Below are 27,144 nucleotides of genomic sequence, written 5' to 3'. Positions count from 1 at the left end.
TTGTTTTCATCCACACAGTTTATTCAAGGAAATAGCACATGGGCATGGCTGGCTGGTCTAAACATGTCTAGGCTACTAGCCAGTGAGGAGGCAGGAAGGTTTTTAGTCCAAAGATGACTAGCAAATTTCAGGCTGAAATAAAAGCACTTATCCATATGAATATATCTGTGTAACCTACACATATAGCACTGCATGTTTAAATCGTTTATTTCAATTAAGGCATTGAAGGTCTGGTATTGGTTTTTGGAATTAAGGGTTATCTTCTTTGTTTAGGGACATGGACAAGTACAAATGGATGCTATATAATATCTAGTATAATCATAATATGTCACAATAAAAAATGACTACATATTTTGGTGTATTAGGGTTTCAAGGGCTCCTTTTCAATGTTGTCCATCAAATCATATTTTAAATGTTATATTTGCTATCCAGTTCTTTTTCTTAAAATGTCCCAGTCTTTACAAATATCGGTGTATAAAACCATACTCATTATAAACACTTGACATACCCTTTATACAAGTAAAATATAATAAATTACCCATTTTGTTTCCAATTATGGTCAAATCTTTCTTCATAATCTGTCCTGCTGGTCTTCAAATTGGGGTCAATTACACATTCACACAGACCATTCTGGAATTGAAACGCAATGAAATGGAGAGAAACAATTACTTTGATTATTTGATTTACAAAATCGACCCTAGCCCAGAGTTACAATGGTACCTTTGAAAATGTGTATTTGAAGACCCACCTCCTCTTATTTTTAAAGACAGATTGAGGGGAAAAAGAACACACATTCCACTGTTCATCACCCAGTCATAAAAAAAAAAAAAAAAACTTTTATTAACAGTTTCGAAACAAAACATTGTTGGCATCTCCCAATCCCGTTTTATTTAGTTTATTTCCCCCCCCCCCTCACGCACCATCTGAGGTGATGCAAAGAACAGGAACCACACACTCCTCTGCTAGATTCAAGCATCTTGAGACGTGGATAATATTATCTGCTTATTCTTCAGTCAGTGCAACACAGTTGAGCAGTCCTCAAATTCATACTGGCATCCATACACATCCATTTCACACCACACCAATTTTTTTATAATTTTTTTTTCACCTACTGAACACAACCCATGGCAGCCCCAAAATTGCACCTTGGTGATTGAAGTAAGTTTACTGAACTATCTGTATTGAGTACAATCTATAGAGAAACTGCAAGTAAGTATTGCATATGAAGATAGATGTACTTTCATTGAAAAATATGTTTCCCTCATGCTAATTAATTGATTAATTGTCAGAAATATTAAGACCATGGAGAGAGGGTTCTGAAAAGCATAAAATATGGATTTTACGCCTATGAACACATTTAACGACTGGTCGTCAATATTATAATATTTGGATGACAAATAATTGCGCCTTTGTGGCATATTGTATACACACATCACGGATTGTTTATGCATTTTAAATCAGCCACAATACAAGGCATTAAACCGAGGAATTCAATATTCAAAGACAACTAAAACCCATTCCATTTCCCAAGAGGAGCATCCATTAGCTCCAGCACCTTCGATATCTTTCCACACACACACACACGAAAACCCACAAAAAAATGAATGAAAGCAAGATTTGCGTAGAGAAAACAGAAGAGATGAGGATAACTGTGCTTGAGAGGACAAATCACAACAACCCTTACTGATCACAGAATGCGATGAACGATGCAATTTTTGACAGTGGTGCTGTGGAGGAAACATTGAGTCCTGTTATAATTAGTCCTACCAAAACTAAACATTTTGTATCAGGTACTTGTTCTGTTCTATGCAGGGCAATCATACAGTTGTCAAAATAAAGTTGTTTACATGTAGGAAAGTATACCTAAACCTTTAGGGCACGATAGTAGAATACAAACTTGAAGTCTTGTGGTCAGTTCATTCGATGGATATTCCAGGCTTCGTAAGTGCTCCTTGCTCACCATGTAAAAGTAAGAGGGGGAAAGATGTTTGGCGGCCGAGAAGGATGAAGATGAACAGAAAGTGAGAGGGGGAATAAGATAGTTCAGGGTGTCTGAGCTGATCCAATGACTTTCCGGTTAAACATTGTCAATAAATACAAATGAGATCTCTTCAGTTCCAGCTGTTATAACTCATCCCCTATGTGGTTTTCTGACTGGTTTTTCTCTGTTGGTTCTGAAAATTGGGAGGAGGAATACAATATTATACTCAAATACAGTGAGGGAAAAAAGTATTTGATCCCCTGCTGATTTTGTACGTTTGCCCACTGACAAAGAAATGATCAGTCTATAATTTTAATGGTAGGTTTATTTGAACAGTGAGCGACAAAATAACAAAAAAATCCAGAGAAACGCATGTCAAAAATGTTATAAATTGATTTGCACTTTAATGAGGGAAATAAGTATTTGACCCCCTCTCAATCAGAAAGATTTCTGGCTCCCAGGTGTCTTTTATACAGGTAACGAGCTGAGATTAGGAGCCCACTCTTAAAGGGAGTGCTCCTAATCTCAGCTTGTTACCTGTATAAAAAGACACCTGTCCACAGAAGCAATCAATCAATCAGATTCCAAACTCTCCACCATGGCCAAGACCAAAGAGCTCTCCAAGGATGTCAGGGACAAGATTGTAGACCTACACAAGGCTGGAATGGGCTACAAGACCATCGCCAAGCAGCTTGGTGAGAAGGTGACAACAGTTGGTGCGATTATTCGCAAATGGAAGAAACACAAAATAACTGTCAATCTCCCTCGGCCTGGGGCTCCATTTAAGATCTCACCTCGTGGAGTTGCAATGATCATGAGAACGGTGAGGAATCAGCCCAGAACTACACGGGAGGATCTTGTCAATGATCTCAAGGCAGCTGGGACCATAGTCACCAAGAAAACAATTGGTAACACACTACGCCGTGAAGGACTGAAATCCTGCAGCGCCCGCAAGGTCCCCCTGCTCAAGAAAGCACATATACAGGCCCGTCTGAGGTTTGCCAATGAACATCTGAATGATTCAGAGGAGAACTGGGTGAAAGTGTTGTGGTCAGATGAGACCAAAATCGAGCTCTTTGGCATCAACTCAATTCGCCGTGTTTGGAGGAGGAGGAATGCTGCCTATGACCCCAAGAACACCATCCCCACCGTCAAACATGGAGGTGGAAACATTATGCTTTGGGGGTGTTTTTCTGCGAAGGGGACAGGACAACTTCACCGCGTCAAAGGGACGATGGACGGGGCCATGTACCGTCAAATCTTGGGTGAGAACCTCCTTCCCTCAGCCAGGGCATTGAAAATGGGTCGTGGATGGGTATTTCAGCATGACAATGACCCAAAACACACGGCCGAGTCAACAAAGGAGTGGCTCAAGAAGAAGCACATTAAGGTCCTGGAGTGGCCTAGCCAGTCTCCAGACCTTAATCCCATAGAAAATATGCGGAGGGAGCTGAAGGTTCGAGTTGCCAAACGTCAGCCTCGAAACCTTAATGACTTGGAGAAGATCTGCAAAGAGGAGTGGGGCAAAATCCCTCCTGAGATGTGTGCAAACCTGGTGGCCAACTACAAGAAACGTCTGACCTCTGTGATTGCCTACAAGGGTTTTGCCACAAAGTACTAAGTCATGTTTTGCAGAGGGGTCAAATACTTATTTCCCTCATTAAAATGCAAATCAATTTATAATATTTTTTTTTACATGCGTTTTTCTGGATTTTTTTGTTGTTATTCTGTCTCTCACTGTTCAAATAAACGTAACATTAAAATTATATAGACTGATCATGTCTTTGTCAGTGGGCAAAAGTACAAAAACAGCAGGGGATCAAATGCTTTTTTCCCCTCACTGTATATATAGCAGCACAGTATTACATATGACTTGGTATAAAACCAAATTAAAGACAAAAGGAAAAGACTGAACAAAGCACTTCCTTTTCATAGATGCAGACAGTTGCTCCACCTTGAATGGAATGCCCAATTATATTCCTTTCCGTCAGATGCCCACTTATGTAGCGAGAAATTGTAAGGCAACTGGGTACCAATTTGCACACGCAAAAAGGTAGTTGCCATGGCAGACGCTCTTGCTATGACAGACGTACCTGCACTTGCAGTTTTATCTGTAGGCTGTGATTGGCTGGGTGAGTCAGTGTTATGTCCAATGGGCTCTTTGATGGGAGGTTCCTCTGGCTGCACCTCCTCAGTGCCTTCTGTTGAATGAAAACAAATGCCACCAATGAAAAGAGGGGACTGTGATTGATGATAAAATGTGTGTCTAAAAGGGATTATTGACAAAATCATCACACGTCATGTGAACAAGTCTGCAAAAACACTTCCTTTGCAAATTACACATTCATTACAGACGAACATCATTGCTGAGGAACCCCCTTCATTACGTACCAAACGGAATAACTTTTACAAACAGGGCGGGACTACCTGGATTTGTCCAATAAAACGCTCCATAACATTTTGCTACGGTGTGCCTTATTGAACATGACCACACACACACACGGAAAGTATTCAGACCTCTTCCCTATATCCACATTAGACTTCCCTTACAATGAATTAAATTATTTTCCCCATCGATCTACACACAATACCCCATAATGACAAAGCGAAAACAGGTTTAGACATTTTTGCAAATGTATTACAAATAACAAACAGAAATACCTTATTAACATAAGTATTCAGACCCTTTGCTATGAGACTCAAAATTGAGCTCAGGTGCAGACGGAAATCACTCCTCAGTAAAAAGGCACACGACAGCCCGCTTGGAGTTTGCCAAAAGGCACCTAAAAAGGACTCTGACCATGAGAAACAAGATTCTCTGGTCTGATAAAACCAAGACTGAACTCTTTGGCCTGAATGCCAAGCATCACACCTGGAGGAAACCTGGCACCATCCCTACGGTGAAGCATGGGTGGCAGCATCATGCTGTGGGGATGTTTTTCAGCAGCAGGGATGGGAGAGTAGTCAGGATAGAGGGAAATATGAACGGAGTAAAGTACAGAAAGATCCTTGATGAAGACCTGCTCCAGAGTGCTCAGGACCTCAGACTGGGGTGAAGGTTCACCTTCCAACAGGACAACGACCCTAAGCACACAGCCAAGACAACACAGAAGTGGCTTCGGGACAAGTCTCTGAATGTCCTTGAGTGGCAGAGTCCATATTATGGCAAGAACAGCTCAAATAAGCAAAGAGAAACGACAGTCCATCATTACTTTAAGACATGAAGGTCAGTCAATCTGGAAAATTAAGAACTTTGAACATTTCTTCAAGTGCAGTCGCAAAAACCATAAAGCACTATGATGAAACTGGCTCTCATGAGGACCCCCACAGGAAAGGAAGACCCAGAGTTACCTCTGCTGCAGAGGATAAGTTAATTAGAGTTATCAGCCTCAGAAATTGCAGCCCAAATAAATGCTTCACAGAGTTCAAGTAACAGACACATCTCAACATCAACTGTTCAGAGGAGACTGTGTGAATCAGGCCTTCATGGTCGAATTGCTGCAAAGAAACCACTACAAAAGGACACCGATAAGAAGAAGAGACTTTGCTTGGGCCAAGAAACACGAGCAATGGACATTACATTTAAGTGATTTATCAGACGCTCTTATCCAGAGCGACTTACAGTTAGTGAGTGCATACATTTTCTTACATTAGACCAGTGGAAATGTGTCCTTTGGTCTAGAGTCCAAATTTGAGATTTTTGGTTCCAACCGCTGCGTCTTTGTAAGACGCAGAGTAGGTGAACGGATGATCTCCGCATGTGTGGTTCCCACCGTGAAGCATGGAGGTGGTGTTATAGTGTGGGGGTGCTTTGTTGGTGACACGGTCTGTGATTTATTTAGAATTCAAGGCACACTTAACCAGCATGGCTACCACAGCATTCTTCAGCGATACGCCATCCCATCTGGTTTGGGCTTAATGGGACTATCATTTGTTTTTCAACAGGACAATGATCCAACACAACTCCAGGCTGTGTAAGGGCTATTTTACCAAGAAGGAGTGTGATGGAGTGCTGCATCAGATGACCTGGCCTCCACAATTCCCCGACCTCAACCCAATTGAGATGGTTTGGGATGAGTCGGACCGCAGAGTGAAGTAAAAGCAGCCAACTAGTGCTCAGCATATGTGGGAACTCCTTCAAGACCGTTGGAAAATAATTCCAGGTGAAGCTGGTTAAGAGAATGCCAAGAGTGTGCAAAGCTGTCATCAAGGCAAAGGGTAGCTATTTGAAGAATCTCAAATAAATCAAAATATTTTTTATGTTTAACACATTTTTGGTTACTACGTGATTCCATATGTGTTATTTAATAGTTTATCTTCACTATTATTCTACAATGTAGAAAAGTCAAAATAAAAGAAAAACCCTTGAATGAGTAGGTGTTCTAAAACTTTTGACTGGTAGTGAGTGAGTGAAAATATATATATATCACATGTACCATAACTTTGGCGTTTCTACACTTACATGCGACTTTATCAGTATACGAAGATCACATTGAAAAGTTGGGTTTAGATGCACAAAAGTCGCTTTGTGGTCTGATTGTGTTCAGATCTGGCTGACCACTTCAGGTGGTGGTCAGATTTGCATCGTTTGCGGATTTCTCCTCAGTCTGGACTCAAATCAGGCTACCTACCTAAAGCACATATAGTGGGCGACGTCATCAGCACTCCTCCCACAAGTCTCCAGAAAACTTGTTTTGGGACCGAGGGGCACTTTTCATTATAACGAAGGAAATAAGTTCCTAGCGTGTGAAGAACTTCTTCGCTGGCCTCAAATGCTAGCCAGCTAGCTAATATTTAGAACAACTATTTTTTGTTTAGCTAGAGTTATGCTAACCCGTTTTGAAATCCTTTTAGCGTGGCTTGGTAGCTTGCTGGCTAGTTAGCTATAGTAGTTAGGTACTGCCATCAGTTGTTGTGTTATCATATTTAGCCTATTCCACCGTTTGTAGAATGCATACTGGCATTTGAATATAATGCGGAAAACAGGGAATCCGGACACACTGTGGACACATTTAAAATGTATGTGTAGACGTATGACGCGTTCGGAATTCCATGATCAGAACTCTATGATCAGAATACTAAAGATGCATGAACTGTCAAGTCTAGACATGGCCAGAAATGTGTTGCGTTTTTCCCCCTCTCTCCCACCTTTGTCTTTGGTCTCCAAAGATGTATGGCGGCCAAGGGGGATGAAGATGAACAGAAAGTGAGAAAGGAGGGGGAGGAGGGAATAAGACAGTTCAAGGTGTCTGAGCTGATCCAATGACTTTCCGGTTTTCAAAATAAAAAAGGCTGGAAAAACAGAACCAAAGCAACAAAATAGTTTTTTTTATATTTATATAAATAAATAAATTGTGGGAACGTGAACAATTAAACATTGTCAATAAATACAAATGAGATCTCTTCAGTTCCAGCTGTTATAACTCATCCCCTATGTGGTTTTCTGACTGGTTTTTCTCTGTTGGTTCTGAAAATTGGGAGGAGGAATACAATATTATACTCAAATATATATATAGCAGCACAGTATTACAAATATGACTTGGTATAAAACCAAAATAAAGACAAAAGGAAAAGACTGAACAAAGCACTTCCTTTTCATAGATGCAGACAGTTGCTCCACCTTGAATGGAATGCCCAATTCTATTCCTTTCCGTCAGATGCCCACTTATGTAGCGAGAAATTGTAAGGCAACTGGGTACCAATTTGCACACGCAAAAAGGTAGTTGCCATGGCAGACGCTCTTGCTATGACAGACGTACCTGCACTTGCAGTTTTATCTGTAGGCTGTGATTGGCTGGGTGAGTCAGTGTTATGTCCAATGGGCTCTTTGATGGGAGGTTCCTCTGGCTGCACCTCCTCAGTGCCTTCTGTTGAATGAAAACAAATGCCACCAATGAAAAGAGGGGACTGTGATTACATTGTTGTCTAAAAGGGATCATTGACAAGATATCACACGTCATGTGAACTAGTCTGCAAAAGCACTTCCTTTGCCAATGACACATTCATTACAGATCATCATTGCTGAGGAACCCCCTTCATTACGTAACAAACAGAAGAACATTTACTAAAACAGGGAGGGACTACCTGGATATGTCCAATAAACAGTCCATACACTTCAATTAGTTTTAAAATGTTTTGCTACTGTGTGCCCTACTGAACATGACCCCTTTATATGAAGCACATGTACCATAACAGAAATGTGTTGGTTTTCCCCCCTCTCTCCCACCTTCGTCTTTGGTCTCCTCCTTGGGAAGTATGACTTTCTCCTCTGTGTTGCTGCTGTTGGCCTTGCTGCTGCTCTCTGAGGTGGTACTGTTGTTCTTGGCCTTGGGCTTGGCCTTGGGCTTGGCAAACTTGGCCTTGTTCAGCAAGTAGTTGACCTCGCGGTCCAGCAAAGACAGCTTGGACTCGATGTCTTTGGACAGCAGCAAGGGCCGCTCCGTGGGAGAACGTTTCTCCTGCTCAGCTACTGTGGTGTTCTTCCACGTCTGTGGAGGAGAGGCGGGTGAGGTGTTGGCGGTTAAAATAAAACAAAAAATGATAAAAGGTTATGATTTTTCTTTGGTCCACATTGACGACAAACGATGGACAACGAGGGCACTCAAAGTGAAACACTTCCATATAGATTGTTTTGAACAATGTCATCTAAAAATGGTGTAATTCCAAATTCCTGAGGTAATAATGGTAGATCAAAATAATATCATTGACAAATGCGATGACTAAAACAAATAGGAGTTAACTAAACATAACTACATACAGTGGTCTCGTTGATGACTTTTTCCAATGTCTTCAGCTCCACGTCAGTGAAGATTTGGTCGTCTTCTGGTATGAGTTTGGCGCTCCTTAAGGAAAAACCACAGAAGACCCATGTCAAATGGATGCATTTGTTAAACTCTGAAGCTAAGCAGGGTCAGTCCTGGTCGGTCGCTGGATGGGAAACCAGATGCTGCCGAAAGTGGTGTTAGAGGGCCAGTAGGGGGCACTCTTCCCTCTGGTCTAAGGAAGGAGATCCCAAATTCCCAATCTGGCCCTCATACCATTATGGCCACCTAATCATCCCCAGCTTCCAATTGGCTCATTCATCCCCTCTCCTCCCCCCTGTAACTCTTCCCCAGGTCATTGCTGTAAAAGAGAATATGTTCTCAGGCAACTAACCTGGTAAAAATAAGGGTAAATAAATAATAGATCTTTGGTCAGTTTTTCCATTGTCACCACTAATTGTTAAGGTTATGATTGGGGAAGCCGATCCTAGATCTCTAAGGGAGCTGCTGTGACCCACCTGAGGAAGAAGCTGGAATGGTTGAGCATGCTCTCCAGGGCGGCCAGGTGGTCAGGCAACTTCCTGCGCTCCTCCACACGGAAGAACATGGCCTTGCACAGCTTCCGGAGCTCCTGCAGCTTCTCCCGCAACTCCTTGGTGGCCGCAGTGTAGCCATCCTCGTCCATCCAGGCCGACGCCTCACTCAGCTTGGCTGTGATGGCTTCTTTCTCTTCCTCCGACACCACCGCCTGGTACTCCTCCTGGTACATCTTGTCCTAATGGAGGGGGGAGATAATAAGGGGAGGGGGAGAGAATAAGGGGGGGGGTGTAGGCTTTATAAACCTGTGTGAGAGAAAGAGAGAGCCAGAGCGAGAGAGCCAGACAGAGAATATACTGGTGTTGTACTGTAAGGGTGCTGTTCTAACCTGGGTCTCAAAAATGAATGCCTCAAGACTGTTTAGGGTCTTCTCCCTCTCCTGTTTCTCCAGGTCTCGATCAGTTAGGTCTTGGAGCCTGAAAGGAAGAAAACAAAAACATTATTATTGCAGCGAATTTGGAGGTTGCCGGGACTCAAACCTGGGTCTACGCGTCTGTCAAACAACTTAGCCATTACACCGAGATTCAAAACCTCTGAAGTCGCTAGGTGTTTGACAAGTCACGATGCTACATCAATATCATCATTATTATAGCTTGAAAAATCATTTCAGCTACCCCACCCTGCACATTTGAACCCGTCTAAAATGTCAGAAGGAAAGATAGAGCGACATACTTCTTATTTGAGGAGGTGATGGCTTCCAAGCTAGGGTTAAGGATGTCGTTCACTTGGAGCTCCACTGCGACGTCCTCAGAGATCTTGGTTTTCTTCTGAGGCTTGGCTTTCTCCTCTGCCTCAGTCTTTGCCGCTTCCTCTGCTGCTTCCTCTGTCGTTTTCTCCTCTTCTCCGGATTTGGCTCCCTCCTTTTCATCCTGCTCGGAGAAAGATCATTTTTTAATAGTTCATGGAAACTTGTTTATTCAAGAGAGCCTCATTTACATCATTTATTTTTAACCTGTATTTTACCAGTTAAGCCAGTTGAGAACAAGTTCTCATTTACAACTGCGACCTGGAAATGACAGTTATTTAATGTCCAATTCAAACAGAGAATGAGCTAAAACTAATTAATGTGAGGTTAGTATACACACACACCACTCATATCTGCTTTACTGACAACATTCTGTAACCAAATGTTCCATTCAACACTTAACATTTTGGAACGTTCATTAAACACAACAGCACTGAATACACCCCAAGTCTGCGCTAAACAAACCAGGGCCATGTTCAGAAGGCAAATATTGTGGAATGTTGCAGATAGAAATGTCATGAATAGAGCTGTCCAGATTCCTTATTCTACATGCCAGAGGAATTTTTGTTCTACATATTTCCATCTGAACATTCCACAATGTGGAACTAGGCCCAGCTACGTCCCAGGCATTTATGTGGAATCCAACTGAGCCAAGCTCTTACCTGAGGGTCAGCCTTGCTGTCCACTCCCTCAGTGTTCTCCTGGGTTGGGGCCGCCTCCTCCTGCTGTTTCTCCCCAGGCTCCTGCTTCTCTTCCTGGGGAGCAGCCTCCTCCTTCTCTTCCTGGGGAGCAGCCTCCTCCTTCTGGCCCTGCTCCTCCTGCTCCTTCCCAGCCTCCGGATGAACCTCTTCTTCATCCTGGATACAGAGACAATAGGGGAGAGGCAGAGAGAGTTAGACAGCCATGAACTAGTTTTAAGGAGGAACTCTGGAGCATGTTACATTTGGATGGTAATTTAGTAGAGGGTTACCTGAACTGCTTCTGTCACATTTGCATTGGGTTCCGAGGTGGCCCCTCCAAACAGGCTGGAAATGGTATTACCCAGTTCTGACAAGTCAAAAGAGAAAGCTCTAAATCATAGTCTCTTCCATGTCTTAATTCTAAGACAATAACCTGAACATTTTCGACACCAACCACTTATCGCAGGCATTTTGCTGATATCGTTCATTACGATAAGTGGCCTATACTAGAGAAATGTGAAGCTTGAAATTAAATAAGTTTGCTAATATGGGTGATTGTTGATGGTACAATTGATGGCTACAACAATCAAACTAGTAGCAGTATTTTAAAATATAATTTTTTTTTAAACAGCGGTGCACATTAATGTTTTAAACTTATCGTTCTCTCATCAATTCAGGCAATCTATGGTGATTTTTGGCAGGCGCCCACCTCTACTATGATTATGACTAAAGGGGGTGATCAGATGTCAATTGATTACGATGTTAGCATAAAACCCACTTGTCAGAGTAGACTCCTCTTCCTTCTCCTCCACAACGGTCTCAAAGACAGACTCCACCTGAAGAAAACAACTATTAGTTAAAGCGATAGGTCAAATAAAATCATAGCTAAAACCACCACATCGATTACCCCAAAACAATGGAGTTCAATAGTGTCTAAATCAACTCAAAATCACTTCAAACCAAGCCAATTTCAATTGGGTTTATGTGGGTAGATTTAAAACCTCAGAGATACAAACACGATGGGAATTTAGGTTTTACATTTTTTTTTTTTTTAGTTAAATTTACTTTTTACATGTACTTACAAAATGCATCAAACCCTTAATGTAAATATAAAATATTATTTTGATGTATTTTGCAACCATCTTGAAAATGTAAAATGCCTGATGCGTTTTGTATTTGAGGTTTATTTGTACTTCCAGAAAGGAGTGCCATAAGCATTAGAGGGTTGCACTGATGCATATAATTCCCATTCGATAAGTAATTCTATGGTGCTGACCCGGTCCAGGAGGAGCACGCCACTCTCGTCCATGTTGAAGTGGGCCTTGATGCCCTTGGACTCAGCATCTGTGTGCTTCTTGAAGCTGCTGCCCACCCCAGACAGCTGCACTGTGGTCAGGTTGAGAGAGCCAAACACACTGGTGGAAGAAAGAAAAGACAGACAAAAAATATATTAAAATAAAAAAATCAGACCCCCTCCCCCCAAGTGAACTCATCTAATGATAACTGAATGTTAATGCAACATAACAGGTAAGTTTGGGCTGTTTGTCACTTCCATTACAATTCAATCTGCTTTATTTGTCCCCTTAGGCAAATTCTATTAGGACTATAGCCACTGACAAACTAATGCTGCTATAGTATATCCTTAATTTTCCAGGCTGTCTACATAAAACATTTTCAGACCTTGCTGTTTGACCGCATTGGCTCACAGAGTGGGGTAAATCTATGGGCCGATTTCCTGGACACAGATTAAATCAAGTCTTGGGCAAAAAAAAAATTATTCCCCATTGAGCATGGTTTTTAGTCCTAGGCTTAATCTGTGTCCAGGAAGCTGGCCCTAAATTCCTACCTATTAAACCCAACTTTATTGGAGAGGTGCTCACCTGAGGTCTTCCTGGCCCAGGAAGCTGAGATCTCCGTAGTTGATGTAGAAGGCAAAGTCGTCAGTGTAGCGGTTGAAGGTGATTACCTTGCGCTGGGGGTAGGGGGCCATCCTCTGGAACAGGATACGCTTGTTGTGCTTCAGGCTCCTGGAGCCATCCTCCTCCTCCATCTCCCTTGTGAACTCCACCTGGAGAGTGAGAGACAGATACAGCTGTATGCCACAATCCAAAATGAATTAAAAAAGATGAGCACCATATGATATCCAGTTTTGTGGTGCTTAGCTTTTCCATTCATTTTGGATGTGGTTTTTTAAAAAGGGGTGGGTTTCAATGTTAAGAGTGGGATGTGTTACCTGGATCGGGAAAATAGCTGCCTCTCTGACCAGGAAGGGTTTGACTTTGAAGGCCTTGCTGAGGGCAGCGGCCTGGTACACGGCACCCATGGCTGCAGCCTCGTCTGCGTTGATGTTCTTCCCTAGCTCCTCTCTACACACACAGTCAGTCAGGTCAAAGTGATATTTCACTCCAAGAACAAGGTTGGCCAGAGACTTTTTCAGACCTCAAAAGCAGTCAAATGGTTTGTATATCGAACTACATGCCTCAACCAATGTTCCCTCTAAGCTGCGGACAGCCCGAGACTGCCACGCAGAAGAAATATCAGGCCACGGAGAGGAGCACGAGATTGAACTTCTCTCAACTTTCTAGAGTTTTCCCTCTTAGTTAACACTATCAACGTTTCCCTTTTTTTGCTGTAAGCAGAACGCGTCGGAGTAGGATTCTATTGCGCATACTCAGCCCGTACTCTACACAGAGCGGTGCGGCATAACCAATCAAAGCTGCAGTAGGCCTATATGCAAATCGACCATTGCCATATATGGATCTGTGCCATTACTTTGAACTGGACTGTGTTTACAGCTGTGGACATGAGTAGATGTGCTTGTTTTGAGATCAATGCAAGTGCTGCATGTAGCCACGTGTGCACATTTTGTTCATATCCTTTGCTAGTTAGTGAGTTATTAGCCCAGTTATAGCTAATTTCTAGTCAGCAATGGGGGAGTGATTGGTTCCTACAAGAGCATAAAACGTGTACATTTCTAGACATCTTTGAGAAGCGAGTCAGGTAAAGAGCTTTTTTTTGTCTTAAAAGGGGCAGAGTTGTATTTTGAGAGAAGCTTGAATAAGCTACGTAGGCTATAGGCAGATGGTAGCATAATTTGTCTGATTCTCTATAATAATGGTATGGGAACAATAATACATTTTATTTTGTAAAGTGGTTTCTTACATCAAACACCACAACAACATTTTTCAGTCACCTCCTTGTCTGAAGGACAACTACATAAACAGGTTAATGTCAAGCCCTGCATGTTTTTTTTCCAAAAGTCTCATGGAATGTAGGCCTACATTGAACACCACACATTGGCTGCTACTGGCGGAACGATAGAACAGCAATTTCCATGTTTAAATGTTATGGGATGCATTTTCGCAATTGTTTTTGATGGTAGGCCACTCTGGTAGGCCTACTACATTATGATCAAATAGCCACAGTAGCCTACTTGGCCACTGTTAAAACTAACTTAAAACGGGTACAGCCGAAAGTTCCACAGACTTTTCACAACGTTCAAGTTTACAGCCAGCAGACCTGAAATCTGCTCAGTGGCGAGACATTTTTTTGAGGGAACATTGGCCTCAACTCCAAATAGATAAGAAAATAAACATTTTCATATTCATTTGCAATTAAGGCATATCTAGCTGGATCTACACAACAAATGGTGTACGCCTAAGAACGTGAACTCTTCTTGAAAGTTAGATTTGGGATCTGAATAGCCTTTTAAGCCTTTTCATCCCAGGTGGAGCTTTGCCAACTTGTGAGTTACATGTCCCTCATGTTTGTTTTTCCTGTAGTGTAGAGCCCCAGGTATTGACAGTGTTGAGTGAAACTGTTGACATACTTACTTCCCAACGGCTTTGAGCAGCACTTCCTGCACCTTAGGCACTCGGGTGGAGCCACCCACAAGGATCACCTGCTCGATCTCGTCCTGTTGGAAGACAATGTTGGAAGATATCCTTACAGTATTTGCAAATAAACAAACAGAAGGCTTGACATGCCGAAACATGTCAAGAGTTAACCCCCTAAGGTCGATGTCCATGCCCTCGCAGAAATGTAATTAGCAGAATACAACAATCCCCATAACAATCTGTCAGTTTAAGCTAGAGATATGTTTTTGGATGGGTCTCAATCCACCACATCCACCTATGTCACACTTCCACATCTGCGGTGAAAGGTAACAGAGCTAGAGCGGTGTTTGTCAGACCATGAGACATCCTGAAAAATCGGTCTTCTCACAAAATCGTCTGAACGGGTTGGCCTACAAACTACACTGAACAAAAATTATAAACGCAACACGTAAAGTGTTGGTCCCATGTTTCATGAGCTGAAATAAAAGATCCCAGAAATGTTCCATATGCACAAAAAGCGTATTTCTCACAATTTTGTGCACAAATTTGTTAAGAGTATTTTTCCTTTGCCAAGATAATCCATCCAACTGACAGGTGTGGCATATCAAGAAGCTGATTAAACAGCATGATCATTACACAGGGGCACCTTGTGCTGGGAACAATAAAAAGGCCACTATATAAATGTGCAGTTTTGTCACACAACACAATGCCACAGATGTCTCAAGTTGAGGGAGCATGCAATTGGCATGCTGACTGCAGGAATGTCCACCAGAGCTGTTGCCAGAGAATTGAATGTTCATTTTAGAGAATTTGGCAGTACATCCAACCTGCCTGACAACTGCCGACCACGTGTACCCATGCCAGCCCAGGACCTCCACATCCGGCTTCTTTACCTGCGGGATCTGAGACAAGTCACCCAGATAGCAGATGAAACAGAGGAGTATTTCTGTCTGTAATTAGAGAATTTAGCAGTACGTCCAACCGGCCTCACAACCGCAGACCATGTGTACGGCGTTGTGTGGGCGAGCGGTTTGCTGATGTCAACATTGTGAGCAGAGTGCCCGATGGTGGTGGTGGGGTTATGGTATGGGCAGGCATAATCTACGGACAATGAACACAATTGCATTTTATCGATGGCAATTTTAATGCACAGATACCGTGATGAGATCCTGAGGCCCATTGTCGTGCCAGTCATCCGCCGCCATCACCTCATGTTTCAGCATAATGCACGGCCCCATGTCGCAACGATCTGTACACAATTCCTGGAAGCTGAACATTCCCTAGTTCTTCAGTGGCCTGCATACTGTCCTTCCATGGACTGCATGTTTGGGATGCTCTGCGTCGACTTGTACGACAGCATGTTTCAGTTCCCGCCAATATCCAGTAACTACGCACAGCCATTGAAGAGGAGTGGGACAATATTCCACAGGCCACAATCAACAGCCTGACCAACTCTACGCGAAGGATATGCGTCGCACTGCATGAGGCGAATGGTGGTCACACCAGGGCATGGATCAGAAAACCAGTCATACCCTTTTTCTTTTTTTTACAGTATCTGTGACCAACAGATGCATATCTGTATTCCCAGTCATGTGAAATCCATAGATTAGGGCCTAACACACTTATTTCAATTGACTGATTTCCTTATATGAACTGTAACTCAGTAAACCCTTTAAAATTGTTGCGTTTATATTTTTGTTCAGTATATTATGACCCCTCTATGGAAAGATGAGACTCTACGTTTTGCTCTACAACCCCCACAAGCATCTTGGGACTTGTCTGAAGTCGATACAGCCGATCTGAAGTTCTGTCTGTAGCGTCTAAACAGTTTGGGCTACACACACTAATATCAACCCTCTGTGCAAAGGTGAGACTCTCACGAACATGTCGGTTGTTTTGCTCTAGGACGCCCACAGGCCTCACATGACTTGTTGAAGGTCCCCCAGTACCAGTTTAATTAATGGAAGTATATATGGTTTAGTGCCAAAATTAAGGGGTTAAATATGTCCCCCAAATAATTGTGTTTCCTGTTGTGTCTTATCTCTCTCCTTTAGATTTTTTTTTTTTTTTTTTTGGGGGGGGGACTATCTGTTGTTCCATTTATTGAATCTGTTATTCAATGTGTTTGTATGGTCTAATAGCAGCAAGGCCAAAACATGTTTTTCTTAATCAAATATTGTTTCTTTATATTTTTTTGATACTTCAAGGGGTCTTAAATTCAAAATTAAAATGATCCTTGGTATGACCTTCTTAAAATAATTTCATTTAGTTAGTAGAACTCCATCTCCCCCGGCTTAGACTCTTATGGGTTAAGATACTGTGCCATGAACACAATAAAGGATATTTAATATCAAACCTACATCAAAGTGCAACGTTTCGTTCCCATAGACCTCAGGCATCAACTATTCTACTTCAGTTTTTGATTCTACTACGCAACTGTGATAGGATGTTAAGAGAAGACTTTATCCTAAGGAGCATAGCCATTCTACAGATGATCTTGTGAAGTTACAGTGTGATCTTTTTGATACTGCTATTTTCCTTTGTCTTTTTGTGGGTCAATTGATGCTTTTGTCTGCGTCGTTGTTTGTGCAAGTTTCCCCCAAGATGTAAAATAAAGTTAGTGATTGATTAACTAAAAGATCAATTGAGAAACAAGTGTCATGTTCGTTAGGGCACACAATGGAAAATGTTTTACGTTTTGCAACGGAAATTGAAAATGAACTTTCCTTATTGGACAAATCCAGGGAATCCCTTCCTGTTTCAGTCCATTTGGTGCCTAATGAATACACACAAGCTGTGGTGACTCACCAGGGTCATCTCTGCAGAGCTGAGGGCCTCCTGTACGGGGCCAGGCACTCTCTCAAACAGGTCAGCACACAGGGCCTCAAACTCCACACGGGTCACCTTGGCCTTGAAGTCCATGTCATCCAGCAGCCCTTCCACCTGAACAACAAAGCGAGAGTATATTTGGTTTACATGTACAGTATTACACATCTACAGTAGAACACTATGGGTGACAGTAACACTGACAGTGCAGCATAGAGTTAGTGCAGCAATAAACATACGTTTCCCCAATTGAATGGGTGCTTACTTTCAGGTCTAACAATACTACACACCCGACACCGAACACCACCATTACATAAGAGACGTTACCAAAAAATACCATATTTCTCTAAATGTGCAGAACGGTGTAAGACGGGAAGTGACAGGGAATGGAAGGATAAAGAAGCAATGTGATGGCTTCACCTGTGTAATTATTTTACAAGGTTACTCATCTACAGTAGAACACAATGGGTGACATAGGAGTAGCCGGGCAACTACTCAACTGCAGCAAAGGTAAGGGGAATGATGTAAGACAGGTGTGAAAGATACAAAATAAATAAAAGGGGTCAGCGAAGGTCCCGTTACCTGTGCCATGAATTCGGCGTTAGCGCTCAGCACAGTCTTGAGTCTTTGGGCCTCCTTGAGAAGCTTGGCCATGGCACGGTGGTTCTCCCTCACATCCTTCTTGGTCTTCTTCTGCTTGTTGAACAGCTTGGCCAGGTGGTCCTGCAGTCGCAGCTCCATCTCAAAGCCTCCCAGAGAGCGGTCAAACCTTGCCAGAGATGGAAAACATCCGTTAGGTCAGGAACATTTTTGAGAAATGTGCTTGTAATAGCTCCACCATAAGTATTGGGACAGTGACCCAGTGTTGTTTTGGCTCTGTACTCCAGCACTTTGGATTTGAAATGATACAATGACTGAGGTTAAGTTGCAGACTGTCAGCTTTAATGTGAGGGTATTTTCATCCATATTGGGTGAACCGTTTAGAGATGATTGCACTATTTGTACATAGTCCCCCCCCGCCATATTATTAGGGGACCAAAAGTATTGGGACAAATTCACTTGTACGTATATTTTGGGGGGGTATAATATTTTTGTAATTGTAACTTTCTCACGACTCAGTCAGGATTATCCGTAATCATGGTATCATCCACATGAATGTAGAAGTGTTTAGAAACATTCTATACATATTTACAATAAAATGACAATACATTATTTACCATTCATTTCTATTGGGCACAAAATAATCTGAAACAACCTAAACAGCAAATGCATCCAACAAATTTGTAGTCATAAGCTTGGGCCGCTCAAGGACATTCAGAGACATGTCCCGAAGCCACTATTGCGTGGTCTTGGCTGTGTGCTTACGGTTGTGGTCCTGTTGGAAGGTGAACCTTCACCCCAGTCTGAGGTCCTGAGCTGGTTTTCATCAAGGATCTCTGTACTTTTGCGCCGTTCATCTTTCCCTCGATCCTGACTAGTCTCCCAGTCCCTGCTGCTGAAAAACATCCCCACAGCATGACGCTGCCACCACCATGCTTCACCGTAGGGATGGTGCCAGCTTTCCTCCAAACGTGACACTTGGCATTCAGGCCAAAGAGTTCAATCTTGTTTCTCATGGTCTAAGAGTCTTTAGGTGCCTTTTGGCAAACTCCAAGCAGGCTGTCATGTGTCTTTTACTGAGGAGTGGCTTCCGTCTGGCCACTCTACCATAAAGGCCTGATTAGTGGAGTGCTGCACTGATAGTTGTCCTTCTGAAAGGTTCTTCCATCTCCACAGAGGAACTCTGGAGCTCTGTCAGAGTGACCATTGGGTTTTGGTCACCTCCCTGAACAAGGCCCTTCTCCCCCGATTGCTTAGTTTGGCCAGGCAGCCAACTCTAGGAAGAGTCTTGGTGGTTCCAAACTTCTATTATTTAAGAATGATGGAGGCCAGTGTGTTCTTGGGGACCTTCAAGGCTACAGAAATGTTTTGCTACCCTTTCCCAGATCTGTGCCTCAACACAATCCTGTCTCGGAGCTCTACAGACATTTCCTTCGACCTCATGGCTTGGTTTTTTCTCTGACATGCAATGTCAACTGTGGGACCTTATATAGACAGGTGTGTGCCTTTCCAAATCATGTCCAATCAATTGAATTTACCACAGGTGTACTCCAATCAAGTTGTAGAAACATCAAGGATGATCAATGGAAACAGGACGCACCTGAGCTCAATTTCAAGTCTCATAGCAAAGGGACTGAATACTTATGTAAGTAAGTACATTTCTAAAAACCTGTTTTCACTTTGTGATTATGGGGTATTGTGTGTAGATTGATGAGGAAAATGTTTTATTGAATACATTTTAGAATAAGGCTGTAAAGTAAGGAAAAAGTCAAGGGGTCTGAATATTTTCCGAAGGCACTGTAACTGAATTTGTACCAATACCGTCGGTCCCCTAAAATGGGGGGGACTATGTACAAAAAGTTCAGTTCACCCGATATGGATGAAAATACCCTCAAATTAAAGCTGACAGACTGCACTTTAACCTCAGTCATTCTATCGTTTCAAATCCAAAGTGCTGGAGTACAGAGCCAAAACATCAACAAATTGTGTCACTAACCCAATACCTTTGTAGCTCACTGTATATAGGGCCTCCTGTAGCTCAGCTGGTAGAGCATGGCGCTTGCAACGCCAGGGTTGTGGGTTCGATTCCCACGGGGGGCCAGTATGAAAAATGTATGCACTCACTAACTGTAAATCGCTCTGGATAAGAGCGTCTGCTAAATTACAAAAAATGTATATGGAATGAAAACAAAACCAGTATTTATTTCATATTGATCAGTGCAGAGGTCAAGGTGTGTGCTTTCCCCAACATCCTGTGTTGCAGTGTGTGTGTGTGTGTAAATGTGGGTATACAGGTCCTTTTGTCTCACCCCACTCCTCGTATCTGGAGCTGTGGCTGGGTACCCGACTCTTTGGTCTTGACCGTCTGGTACGTGACGATGGTTGCTGTTGTGCTGCCTGAACCCATGTCATAGAACATAATGTTCTGTAGAGCGAGACAACAGGCAAGAGGAATATAAGACTAGGGTTACACAAAGCAACTTACTAGTTGATTCTCAATTGACCAACCTAGTTAAATAAAAAACACAAATGTAAAAGCAGCCTAGTTAGTGCACCTGAGCTGTGCTGTTGATGTCTTTTCTCCTGAAGACGCCGTAGTTGAGCGCCACCGCCGTGTTGTCGTTGATGAGCTGAAGGACCTTAACACCTGCCATCTGTGCGGCCTGCAGGACTGCTCTGCGCTCTGCCTGATTGAAAAAGGCCGGGACGGTGATCACTGCATCTTTGATGGGCTGCTCTGTAAGCGAGAGTAAAATACATTCCGTAAAGGGGACATCAAAATAATTGTATAACACAAAATGTTGAAAAATGCCAACCTTTCCCCCATTCTACTATTGAACAGACAAACCTGCAAAGTCCTGAGCCAGTCCACGTGAATAGTTCAAAACCATGCCCAGGAGCTCCTCTGGAGAGTACTGCATTTCTCTGCAGGAAAACAGAGCGGACATTAGAACCAATCACTCTTATCCACAACTACAGCATAGGACATAGTGGATCAATGACATTGTCACAGGCTGTTTAAAATGTTCCATTTGGGCAGTATGCAAAGGAACGTCGTACACTGAACCAATAAGTTCATGGGTCAGCATTTTGCCCCTCATTGGTAATAGCCCATAGACTTCAGTATTATTAGTACTCTTCAACAGTACTTCAACAACAAATCACTTGGCTCAATCACCTACTGCTAAACAAAGGAAAAGGGAACCAATGAGAGGAAATCAGATATGACTTACTCTGAGTTGCTAAAGAGAACTGTGCCCCGACTCTCATCTTTCCCCAGATGGTGCTCGGGGAAGCGTTTCTGATAGACCGCCACCTGTGGGTTGTCATGTTTCTTGCCAAGGAGGCTCTGAAGATGCCTATAGACAAATTTGGGGTTCTTCACAGACTGTGGGAGAAAAAAATCCAAATCCATGTCAGTGTAGATATGAATGAATTAACTTTATTGATTCCCATGGGGGAGTACAGAGTACTAACTGTATGATACAGACATTTTAAAATGTGTGACCTGGTAGGTTACCTACGACAAAGTGCCTTACCACTCCCAATGCACTGTCTCCAAAAAGTCTCTCATTTTCTTTTAAACACACAGCTATTGGCGTTTTCCTCCTGGACTCCCTGTGCCACACAAAGAAGGAAAAGACAGACTATTGAAACATGTTAAAGCTTTGAGAATGCATTTTTTAAATCATCTTTATCATGACCTGACCCTTAGTTCTCTCCCACAAATGTTCAGTTACCCAATTTTCATTCACCATTCAGCACACTTGGCACAGGCCCATTTAGGTATTTCCATGTTAACATACAGTGGGGGGAAAAAAGTATTTAGTCAGCCACCAATTGTGCAAGTTCTCCCACTTAAAAAGATGAGAGAGGCCTGTAATTTTCATCATAGGTACACGTCAACTATGACAGACAAATTGACGAAAAAAAATCCAGAAAATCACATTGTAGGATTTTTAATGAATTTATTTGCAAATTATGGTGGAAAATAAGTATTTGGTCACCTACAAACAAGCAAGATTTCTGGCTCTCACAGACCTGTAACTACTTCTTTAAGAGGCTCCTCTGTCCTCCACTCGTTACCTGTATTAATGGCACCTGTTTGAACTTGTTATCAGTATAAAATACACCTGTCCACAACCTCAAACAGTCACACTCCAAACTCCACTATGGCCAAGACCAAAGAGCTGTCAAAGGACACCAGAAACAAAATTGTAGACCTGCACCAGGCTGGGAAGACTGAATCTGCAATAGGTAAGCAGCTTGGTTTGAAGAAATCAACTGTGGGAGCAATTATTAGGAAATGGAAGACATACAAGACCACTGATAATCTCCCTCGATCTGGGGCTCCACGCAAGATCTCACCCCGTGGGGTCAAAATGATCACAAGAACGGTGAGGAAAAATCCCAGAACCACACGGGGGGACCTAGTGAATGACCTGCAGAGAGCTTGGACCAAAGTAACAAAGCCTACCATCAGTAACACACTACGCCGCCAGGGACTCAAATCCTGCAGTGCCAGACATGTCCCCCTGCTTAAGCCAGTACATGTCCAGGCCCGTCTGAAGTTTGCTAGAGTGCATTTGGATGATCCAGAAGAGGATTGGGAGAATGTCATATGGTCAGATGAAACCAAAATATAACTTTTTTGGTAAAAACTCAACTCATTGTGTTTGGAGGACAAAGAATGCTGAGTTGCATCCAAAGAACACCATACCTACTGTGAAGCATGGGGGTGGAAACATCATGCTTTGGGGCTGTTTTTCTGCAAAGGGACCAGGACGACTGATCCGTGTAAAGGAAAGAATGAATGGGGCCATGTATCGTGAGATTTTGAGTGAAAACCTCCTTCCATCAGCAAGGGCATTGAAGATGAAACGTGGCTGGGTCTTTCAGCATGACAATGATCCCAAACACACTGCCCGGGCAACGAAGGAGTGGCTTCGTAAGAAGCATTTCAAGGTCCTGGAGTGGCCTAGCCAGTCTCCAGATCTCAACCCCATAGAAAATCTTTGGAGGGAGTTGAAAGTCCGTGTTGCCCAGCGACAGCCCCCAAAACATCACTGCTCTAGAGGAGATCTGCATGGAGGAATGGGCCAAAATACCAGCAACAGTGTGTGAAAACCTTGTGAAGACTTACAGAAAACGTTTGACCTGTGTCATTGCCAACAAAGGGTATATAACAAAGTATTGAGAAACTTTTGTTATTGACCAAATACTTATTTTCCACCATAATTTGCAAATAAATTCATTAAAAATCCTACAATGTGATTTTCTGGATTTTATTTTCTCATTTTGTCTGTCATGGTTGACGTGTAACTATGATGAAAATTACAGGCCTCTCTCATCTTTTTAAGTGGGAGAACTTGCACAATTGGTGGCTGACTAAATACTTTTTTTCCCCACTGTACATTGTAAACACTAAAGAACAACAACTAGCTTACTCAAACATTAGCGATGAGTATGGATATTAACAGTTATGAACACATATCAAACAAACATGAAACAGAATAGGGATTTCCATCTAAAAGCACAAAGTCCTAAACCCATTGTGATGACATGGTTAGAGACAATGAAAATGGCAATACTCACTTGTTTAGAGCAATCTCCATTGGCACGCCAGGTTTTACTATCGCTACTTTCATCCACTCACTGCCCAGGTCAACTGACATGACTGCAACAGAGGCTTTATGGACAGAATAATGGGTATGATTATTCCATTACCTGTACTTTTGTAATAACAAAATGATGATTACACATTTTGAGTGAGACAATACTAAAGGTGATTAGCCTCAACGATTTCTCACTGACTACAGTGGTATGGTGGCAATGTGAGTGATTAATATCAAAACATTTGACAAGTCCTTTGCATCAGTTGACATTGAACTTAAATCAATGTTCACCCGTGCATCAGTAAATTAATGTGTGTAAATAGGTACAAATATGGACAATGCATCATATTGTGATGTGATTAACTATATTCTCTGCATGTGTCCATTCTCTTCACACACTCAAAATGGAGGCATTCAGATTTACGTTGAAATTTGAATTTGGTGTTAGGTGAATCTGCCGGTGCTTGATGCGGGCAGGTGTCTTGGATGGAATAACCATGTGTAGTGTTAGTACCCGTTTGTGAAGGCAGCAGTGCCAGGACAAGGCAGAAGAGAGCCCATAATGTCAGCTTCCTCCTCATGGTGACCTGTACACACAAAACAGAACAAAAACATAGATTTTCAAATGCTAACAGCAGCCTTCCTGTTGACATGGTAAGTGTGCTTAAGAAATAATTGGTTCATTATTTTGAGATACATTCTCCTATACTGTTTTTGCATCCTGTACAAAGCCACTTGCTACAAATGTTGTCATTTGTTTTAAAAGTCTTCTTCGGGGATCAAATATCCATTTGGAATGATTTTGGGAAACGCTGCTCTAGAGCAGGGGTTCCCAAAGTTTTTCACTCAGGCCCCCCTTCCAGAATTGGGGAACATCCCGATGCACTACACAATTTCAAAATTGCACCTTGTGCCTTCTACTATTACAATTTGAAAGCCGGATTGAGTTCCAAAAAATTCCTGCCACCCCAGTTTGGGAACCACTGCTCTAGAGCAGTAAGTAAGGTAACACGGTCATCTCAAAGATGCCTCCTGTCCTTGTGTGTCCATTCCTTCACCTGCACTGTCGAACAGGAGGGGAGGTGAAAGCAAATGCCTGGTGGTCATACACCATATTGATTTCACCTATATGAAACTCTTTTCATACCAGTGCAGAAGTGGGAAGTCCACTTGAATATTTAGATAATGCTCTGCCATTACTCTTCAGCACCTCATAAGGGTTCTTTAGACGTCACAGTTCCAAACTGTAGGTGGGGACAATATGCCACCTTCACTGTCCAGGGGTATTCAGGTAACTGGATGTTTCATGACTCATGCCCTTTGATCTTGAACGTGCAATCCATCTAATTAGCCTGAGAATAGATTAGTTCTGTGACTGTTAATTGAAGTGCTGATGGAAAGTCCCGTGTAGCTCAGTTGGTAGAGCATGGCGCTTGCAACGCCAGGGTTGTGGGTTCGATTCTCACGGGGGGCCAGTATGAAAATGTATGCACTCACTAACTAAGTCGCTCTGGATAAGAGCGTCTGCTAAATGACTAAAATGTAAGTCAGGAAGCATGATGACAACGTGAGGCAATACTTTTTCTAACTACGGACTAGGGCACGTTTTACGAAATGAAGGATATATAGGCTAGCTAATGTCTATTTCAAGTGTCAAACAGCAAACTAATGGCTATATAGCATGCAGTTGTTCATATTCAAATACACGAACGTAGAAACTTCTAGCCCCATCATGTAGCACTGGCGTACAGTATGAATGATATGGACGCCCAGCGCAGGTGATGCCTTGACCATTCATTGAAAAACAAAAAGCAGTCTTGGGTTCTGGAAACGGGTTCCGTCTACTAGTTAGGTAACGTTAGCTAGTTACAATACAAATAATGCTTTTTAGAAACACAGCTAGCTAGAACACACCTTTAAAATCCCTCAACCATTTCATTTGAAATGAGGCTATGTTAGCAAATAACGGGTAGCTACGACTGCTTCAATGGACCAATGAGCAACCGCATTTGCAAGTAATTAGATAGAATATAATGGAAAAACAATTACTTAACTAGCTAACTAGGCACCTTGATGACTGACCTGACAGACCAGAACCTTACCTTCTCCACTCCAGCCAGCAGCAGTTCAGTTTTTTGAAGCAGGCTGGCTTAAACAAAAATATCAACAAAATGAAAGAGCACGCCTTTACTTGCAGAAAGCTAAAACGGTCTATCTCGTATTATTTAGGTGTATGCTTCTTACTGTTGGCTTGATCTATTGACTGGAAACCTCTTCGTAGCCACACTAATAAAGGTTTCTTGATCTTTTCCCCCTGCTATCACCGGCTTGTTCTCGCCATAGGGCCCAGAACGCGGCGTGATCTCATTGGATCCACTCGAGTCGGTCGTCAGTAGTTACCACAGACACAAAGTCATAAACCCCGCCTATATCTACAATGCGTCTTATTTAAATTTGATTTAAACCTGACCTTAACCACACGGCTAGCCTTATGCCTAACCTTACATTAAGACCAAAAAGCAAATGTTTGCTTTCATTACTTTTTACCATATAGCCGATTTTGACTTTGTGGCTGTGCTATATAGTGGAAACCACTAGAATCGTTGTTCCGCGAGGACAAAAAAGCACATTTTTGCTTTTATGACTTTGTACGATATAGCCGATTTTGACTTTGTGGCTGTACTATCTAGTGGAAACCACTAGAGTCGTTGTTCCGCGAGGACAGCGCTGACCCTGTGACCCACCCACAGATGGTGCTTTCAAAACAACTGGGGACTCGGAAAAACGAGGTGGAATCAGGACGTCAGTGATATTCAGGTCAGAAAGAGTTCTAGAGAGAAGCCCGAGTTCCCGATGGTTCTAAACGATTTTCACTAGTCGGAGCTCGTTTTTCCCCTGGTCCCAGTTGTCTTGAACGCACTGAAGACGGAAGTAGGAGATGTCCGATTTCCCAGTTGTTAGTAATGCGGCAAGAGCCAGTTTTCCAAGTTCCAGGTTCTGCAGAGTGATAGGTCCACGTGCAGTGATGGCTGTCGAGAACAAACCTTTGTCAATATGTGATTGGTCCACGTTCAATTAATGGGCGTAAATTGTAGGACAACATTGTATTAAGGTGACCGATTGTATCGGTGACTACTAGTAGTTGTAGTCAAAACAATGTTGAAGTCAATGTACTTTTTATTTATTACTGATTGATCTGTGACTTATTGGTAGAACGAGTTCTTAGCTATACTTTATGTAAATAATGTTTGTGACACTAAATGTTTTTTATTTATATAACTGAGGGACTACAGATGGAAACTAGTCCGCTGGCTAAATCTGGCACATTTACAGAAATGTTAATTGATGTGCATTGTCCCTGTCAAATAAATAAAGTAAGTAAGTGCAGGGAAAAAACACTATTGAATGGGTGGTATTTCAAAATGAACATGATCAACAGTTAACCACTTTATTTTGTGACCCTTGTAGCCTACCACCTACATTGATAAACATATTAATTTCGT

The 27,144-nt window shown here is 42.4% G+C and overlaps 1 protein-coding gene across 5 annotated transcripts; it reads right to left on the bottom strand.

Annotated features, from left to right (window-relative positions):
* On the bottom strand, positions 1–26,718 carry LOC121573962 (hypoxia up-regulated protein 1). 5 transcript variants are annotated; one of them, XM_041886380.2, is made up of 26 exons: positions 25,886–26,714; positions 25,744–25,790; positions 24,156–24,228; positions 23,622–23,715; positions 21,566–21,644; positions 21,260–21,414; positions 20,875–20,951; positions 20,582–20,763; positions 20,336–20,451; positions 18,009–18,195; positions 17,409–17,543; positions 14,598–14,680; positions 12,998–13,130; positions 12,645–12,832; positions 12,041–12,179; positions 11,543–11,600; positions 11,055–11,131; positions 10,747–10,941; positions 10,012–10,208; positions 9,668–9,755; positions 9,261–9,517; positions 8,739–8,823; positions 8,208–8,469; positions 7,741–7,848; positions 4,075–4,182; positions 1–2,174 (listed from the first exon to the last, which is right to left on the bottom strand). In XM_041886380.2, the coding sequence occupies exons 3-26, from the start codon at positions 24,220–24,222 to the stop codon at positions 2,125–2,127; spliced, it is 3,120 nt and encodes a 1,039-aa protein (XP_041742314.1). In that variant the 5' UTR covers positions 24,223–24,228; positions 25,744–25,790; positions 25,886–26,714; the 3' UTR covers positions 1–2,124. The 5 variants fall into 5 exon arrangements, with proteins under 5 accessions (XP_041742314.1, XP_041742315.1, XP_041742317.1 ...); XM_041886381.2 differs by having other exon boundaries at positions 25,744–25,786; XM_041886383.2 differs by lacking the exon at positions 25,744–25,790 and having other exon boundaries at positions 25,886–26,715.
* Positions 26,719–27,144: the final 426 nt, after the last annotated feature.

The sequence above is a fragment of the Coregonus clupeaformis genome, chromosome 9 (assembly GCF_020615455.1).
Source record: "Coregonus clupeaformis isolate EN_2021a chromosome 9, ASM2061545v1, whole genome shotgun sequence".
NCBI lineage: Eukaryota > Metazoa > Chordata > Actinopteri > Salmoniformes > Salmonidae > Coregonus > Coregonus clupeaformis.
Note: the sequence above shows the minus strand (reverse complement) of the source record. Positions and strands in the feature narration are given on the sequence as shown.